Source organism: Mya arenaria, chromosome 12 (genome assembly GCF_026914265.1).
Source record: "Mya arenaria isolate MELC-2E11 chromosome 12, ASM2691426v1".
Classification (NCBI taxonomy): domain Eukaryota; kingdom Metazoa; phylum Mollusca; class Bivalvia; order Myida; family Myidae; genus Mya; species Mya arenaria.
Window position 1 is genome coordinate 7,986,768 of NC_069133.1, and position 6,872 is coordinate 7,993,639.

The following is a 6,872-nucleotide window of genomic DNA, read 5'->3' on the forward strand; positions in this document are numbered from 1 at the left end:
TTTTACAACTTTTTTATTTTTTGTCTTCGAAAGAGCAAATTTTTGCGTAGATATCTGCAAACCAATGATATAAGATTGCTGACAAAAAATCAGATCGTAGATATTCATATTTCCGTTCGAAAATTAATGTTTTATGGCTTAAGCCGTTACTAACGGTTTAAGAAAAATGCATAAAACATCAATTTTTGAACTTAAATAGAAAAATCTACGATCTAACCTTTTGTCAGCAGTCTTATATAACTGATTTCCATGGATTTTCGCAAAAATTAGCTCGTTCCAAGACAAAATATAAAAAAGTTGTCGAAACGTTCAATCTGTGAGAGTGTAGCTTAAACTACATGTCTTTCCCTGTCAAAATCTGGGTCTCTAGGCCCAAACTAGTATAAATGACGAACCAAGTCGTCAAGGTCAAGGTCCGTTTTGGCTCAAGTCTAATGGATGTAGGTGACGAAGTCAAATGTTCGGCTGGCCTTGAGATACTTAAGACCACATTTTCAATCCAATCTTTATGAAACTTGTTGCTATAAAATTTAGATGTTTGATTTTATGTCGTGTTCGGTTAGAAAAATCCTACTCCCAGCACGAGGTCAATCATTTGCAAAAAAATATAAAGTATGTTTTGTTACTCTAATAAAACCAGCTTTTCACCCAATCTCCGAAACTTTGTCAAAATGTTTGTCACCATGAACTATAGTTTGCGCCAAAAAGTAGGTCAATAGGTAAAATGTTAAAATACCTGGAGACCACATTGTTTACCCAAACATTATTAAACTTGAAAAGAATGTTTGTCTGTATATGTACGTTAAACTATGGTAACTGTTTGGTCAAACAAAGGTCACGAGGTCAACATTTGGAGAGAAAGACTTGTCAACCCTTTAGAGGCCATATTTTTAGCTTAATTTTGATGAAACTCGGTTGAAATGCTTGTCTTTTTTCAAAACTATGCCAAGTTCGAGTATGGGTCACGAATGATCAAAACGTAGGCTAGTATAGGTTGATATCACGGCAGTGCATCAAATTCGTCAAGAAATGGTCAGAAGATAAAATATATTTAGTTTTTATCTCTTATTTTGGACACTTAAATATGGCTCTTCAGTCCTTTGATATTGTTTAAAAAGTAATATTACATTTAAATAAAATTCTAAGAGTTTTACTTGAAAAAAAATCCTTATATATATATATATATATATATATACTGGGCGAGTACCTAAATCGGAACAGTACCTAAATATGGAACACCCATTATAAAAGTGTTTTTCCGATCGAGATCAGTTTATTTACGATTTTAATCAATAAAGACGCTTGCTTCAGATACAAGTTCCAAAGAACACAATTGTCCGGTAAGAATTTCAAATAATGCAATCATTTAAAGTTTTTCATGTTCAAATGTCAATACATGGCACTCGGGGAAAAGACTATATGCTTGCCACAATCACAGCATACTGGTACAGTCTATATTTTACTGAAATCATCAACTTTTACTGACAAAAATGACAAAAAAAGACAAGCTGGAAATAACATAAATTATTAATTTACTTAAACAAAACATGGAGCAATAATTTTAAAAGAATACATAAAAATAAATAACAGATTAATACTGTTCCATATTTAGGTACTCCGAGGACGAAAATGGCAGTCCTTGATTGTGCGGCTAATAGAGTACTTTTCATGCAGATTGGTAGTATCTTGAAAAATGCAATTTATATCAACCAATTGGTCTTGAATCCTAGTATGCTGATGGAAAGTTTTGTAGTTGTGGTGCAAGTCCAACTAAATATATTTCACAAATAGTGTCGAAAGTGTTCCGATTTAGGTACTCACCCAGTATATATATATATATATATATATATATATATATATTTATATATATATATATATATATATATATATATATATATATACTCAGGTAACCATATTACAGAGTCAAGGTAGTAGCCTCTGCGTATCTGAAACAACAACTTAGTTTGACGTTGGACATTTTGTTTACATGAGATGCATTGAATTTGACGACAATAACAACCTGGCAAAAACACGCTGTTGCTTACAATGTTGTTAATGCTTGATAATGAAGTGTAAGGCTCGGATATCGACGTTTTCAAGTTTCCTACCTTGATTAAGTAATATCTGTATTATTCTTCAATCGATTGAAAACATCAGGCACTCTCTGTTAACAAGTAAATGTTTGCTGCTCGAAAGCAGGTTGTAACGAGGAAATAAAATATATTAGCTGGAATTAACCGCCTTCTAGAACGGGATTTTAATAGTGGAAATTGAAATAGTAAAGTATTGTTCCTGGGTTATTTGAAGGTTGTTGACGTGTTTTAAAGGTATGTGAATATACCAAGCATGGTGGCTTGGTCGTCTGTGTTTATACCTGACGGGACCAGTCTGTCGTCTGACGGTTCGGACAAGCAGACGACAAAAGGCGCTGTCACGCTTGAGGAGACGCTCCGTTGTTACGTCTGTGAGGAATACTTCACCAAGCCGCGCGTGCTGCCGTGCGGCCACAGCTACTGCTCCTCGTGCATCCTGCAGCTTCGCGAGAACGCGCTTGCGGAGTTCAACAAATCACGTGATCGGAACGCGCACCGGCGCGGGGAGTGTGGGTTCTTCACGTGTCCTTGGCCCAACTGCCACTACTCGATGCGTATCATGAACGTCTACCGTTGGACGCTCCGAAACAAAGCGCTCGCCACTGCCGTCGCCGCCGCTAAGAAACGGGAAAGTGAAAGAGAGGTACCTAGTATCAGTAGTGTTCATTATTAAATGGAAACTTATTGACAGCATTACTATTTCATTTCGTTGATCAGCTGCTTCTCTTAAGAACCATTGTTATACAGGGAAAGCGGTAAAACTGCGGAATGACTACCATCCAAGCATGGTCATCAATAATACATAAATCACCATTCAAACAAATAGGATATGATACTTAGATAGTCTCTTTCAAGTTTACGGTCCTAATATGTCCATCCTTATCAAATTGCATTCACTGATTCACTTTGAAGCCGTTTTGATCGTATTAGCTTTAATAACCAGCTTCATTTCCAGTCGGTCTCAGTGCAGACGGATGTGGACTGGTCGCAGACGATCGTCTCAATCTCATCTGCTGTGATGAATCCCCTGGGCAAACGTCACAGGCGCCACGTGCCCACCAAGACGACACCGGAAGTGCTCTACCAGCAAATGATCCAAAACACTGTGTTAGTGGACAGTATCTCGGACAGCAAACACTGTCGTCTGCCATGGAATAAAAATGGCGGGAAAACGTCCTGGGCGTCATATGTGTTTTTGTTCGGTATGACGATCGTAGACCAAGCCTTAAAACCCTAGTAGGGTTAATTATATTTACTTTATATATGTGATTCATGCTTAATTGATGAGGGTAAATTCACAAAACCGTTCAAGGAATCTTCACACCTCACAACCATTCTTTGCACGTTTCAATCATACAACTTATACGTTGCATCAAACTACTACCTACAAAATGTGATTATTATAGTGTACCCCTCTCAATTAAGGATCAGCTTACTGGGCTTTTTGGAGTCATTTATGCACATCCTGAGTCCTATCTTATATACCAGGCGCCTGGCAGGAAGGCAATCGGTACACATTCATTTAACTAGCTGTTAGGACAGCAACCTGCCATATCAGAACACGCCCGTCCTTCGACCTCCCTTACCGTAGGCGGATGCTCTTACCACTAGGCCACGGTCCACGTAGCAGAACATCTGCCGATGCTTCATAAATCTATGTAAAACTTCATTCGATCAAAGCCTTAACAAATAAGCAGTTTCGCCTGGCACAATAACCTATTTCTTGATTACTGAGAACAATTTCGAAACTACAGTAATTAAGAAAATATGGGTGTTTGTGTCAAGACCATGTTTCAATGTATAGTTTCTTAGGCTTACTATTTATAGAAAACCAATTTAATTGTCAGAGTTGTCAGCGCTCCTTTCATTCGCTTATTTCGAGTGTACCTCCGTTAATTTCGCTTGTTCCTCCGTTTAATTCGTTTAATTCGCGTTCACCTCCGTTTATTTCGCTTGCGCTTTCGTCAATTTCGAGTGCATCTCCGCTATTTTCGACTGCAACTCCGCTAATTTCGCGTGCACCTCCGTCAATTTCGAGTGCATCTCTGCTAATTTCGAGTGCATCTCCGCTAATTTCGAGTGCACCTCCGTTAATAACGAGTGCACATCCGTTAATTTCGGTTGCACCATTTGTGCAAATGGCATCAAATGAGCATCTAAAACATTGGTTCTATCGATTATTAAATAGATAATGCAATATTTAGTGATCATATCGTCTCGAAGGTGAAATGAAACCACCATCTATGTGAAAAAGAAGCCAAAGCGCCGCGGAGCGAATGCTAATCTGTTCTTTACTTCCGCCGAACAACTGGAATAACTCAATAATTCTTCATGCCAGAATTATAATCATTGCAATATATGTTCATTTGTCTCTGACAACATGCGTGTAAGTTTTATTTAAAGATCTCGGACGTTTTTTTCTTCAAAAAATGATGAGCTAGAAACGTTAGAAGCTTTCTTCTCCGTTTAATTAAATTCAAATTTTGAAGAATACAAATGTCAATGTTCATTGAATCTGTTAGAAAGGACACTGGAACTATGAAATACATGTAACGTGTTATGCCGATGTGTAGTTTTGTTTCACGCTCTATACTTTCCGATATACGAATCACAACTTCATACCAAACCCATTTTAAACAGTGTACACATATCACTTCAGACATTTTGTCATCCACTCAGTGTTTGTGAATCAGTCATTGCTGTGATATAGTTTATTTCCCCTGTTAAGGAAACATTTCCCATCGTTTATTGTACAGTAGATGAGATTCAATTGCATTTTTGTCAGACTTCATGTTACTCTCTTCTTTGTAGCTAAATTCACAATACATGTGGTAAAATGATATGTAATTGATATCTTCAGCTGTTTACCAGCTATGCCAACATTTACATTTGATGTGTTCGAATCAATAGCATGAATCATCGCTGACATCTTTAAAGGGACACACTCGCGACCATTTTGTTTAAAGTGTATTGCAATTGAGATATTTTACTTACTTTTATGAACAAACACAACTCAATAAATGGCCGATCATAACTAGTTTGGACAAAATTTTGTAAATCCAAGCCTAAAATATTTCTATTTTCAATAAAGTTACTACTTATTTTGGCCAAATAGAGCATTTTCTGTGACATTTTTTGAGTAATCACTATAAAAACAGCTTTAATTTGAAATTTTGCTTTATTTTTTTAACCATTTATACATTCATATATAATATTATACTGATGGAATATAAAACTGTGCATGCAAATCTAAATTGTTCAAACTTTCAGAATTAGCAGATTTAAAAATAAATGTATTCTTGAAGTGCCCTAGGTGCTCCTTTGAACAGTGACGGTTCTACTGTTGGAAACCTGTCCATCGCTCCTACGATTATTGATGAAACAGCCGCAAAATTGCAGAAATAAGTTTAATATCTTAGGTGAATAGCCTGTAATCACCGACTGCATACTGGCCCAGTATAGATCATATTTAGACAAATTTCGTTTCGATCATAGATACTTTATTCCGTTACTACACTACAAGAGTACATGATATATAAAAAGTGGAACTGCATCAATAAATCACAACCAGCGGGGTTTGGGTTTTTTTATCATTATAATATGCAATACTTGTATTTCCTTAAATGTACATGCATGAAATCTTAATGCCAAACAAAGATAGGTCATAAGAGTATCCATTTTAACATTCCTTTTCAGAATCAAATGGGTAGCGTACGCATTGATCCAGTTAACACAGAACAGAAGAGAATATTTATTTTACTTAAGCATAAACAACTCATCGTTATAAACACAGAATGAAAAAATGTAGAAATGTTTTATCATAAACATCAATTAGCGAAATATTCTTAACATGTTCATAAAATAGCCAATACAAAAGGCATTTACATGAGACAAATGTTTGATACATTAACGACTAAAACCTAGTGAAACATGTACATGTCATGAATGTGATAATGTTGATGGTTGGTTAACTGACAAAACAATCATTAAACAAATATATTAACAGAATAAAGCAACAGATATTCTGTATGAACAACTATACATAAACACACCATTTTTTCCTAGTTTTAATGAGATATGTTGTTGCAAGCATCACAAGAAGTTATAGTTATCTCAAACAAAGTCACAAACCATTTCATTTAGTTGAAACCAGGTCAAGCACTGATCACATGGTTTTACTAGAGTTTGTCTGGGAGTATCCACTTAATTAACTATAACATTATATATCTGTGTAAACATTGGAGATTATCCTTAAAGCCACTGATTGTCCAGTATTTTGTGACGATATTGTCTCTATGGCTGATAAGCCATCAGGAGGAAGAGATCATGTGTATAAACTCTACTATCGTTCTGGTGGGTCTCCCTGTGAATATACTCTCTTAACATCCTAGTCATACCAAGAGTATGGTTAGTTGGCACAAGGCATATCTGTTTTCATTAATCAAGGTTCAGAACTCATCATAAATGTTTGCCATTGGTAACATATAACTTTAGTGTGCTTTCCTTGAATGCTTTTTTATGTGTTCACCCAAGGTTTGCATCTAGTCAAAAGCCACATCTGATGAAGACAATAATTCCAAGGCTATAAACGTATCCCATCATTTAAGTACCAGAGGCGCAGGGCATTATGAAATAAGTACAAGTATCTCACCAGCTCAATTCCTTCATTTTTCATCAAATTTATTCACTTGCATTTATTATATGCAAATCTTATTGCTAATTTTCATTTTTAGGGGGTAAAAACATTGTACCAAGTGTATGGTTAGTGGGAACCAAGGC

General features: G+C 36.0%; 1 protein-coding gene across 1 annotated transcript; it reads left to right on the top strand.

Moving 5' to 3' along the window:
- Window positions 1-2,081: 2,081 nt before the first annotated feature.
- LOC128211869 (uncharacterized) lies at window positions 2,082-5,323 on the top strand. Its single transcript, XM_052916979.1, has 2 exons — window positions 2,082-2,736; window positions 3,049-5,323. The coding sequence occupies exons 1-2, from the start codon at window positions 2,347-2,349 to the stop codon at window positions 3,328-3,330; spliced, it is 672 nt and encodes a 223-aa protein (XP_052772939.1). The 5' UTR covers window positions 2,082-2,346; the 3' UTR covers window positions 3,331-5,323.
- Window positions 5,324-6,872: the final 1,549 nt, after the last annotated feature.

What these genes read in the sequence shown, in the direction of transcription:
- LOC128211869 (XM_052916979.1), top strand. Translation starts at nt 2,347, where the DNA reads ATGGTGGCTTGGTCGTCTGTGTTTATACCTGACGGGACCAGTCTGTCG. An exon ending in AACGGGAAAGTGAAAGAGAG is followed by an intron (nt 2,737 to 3,048) that starts GTACCTAGTATC and finishes CTTCATTTCCAG; the next exon opens with TCGGTCTCAGTGCAGACGGA.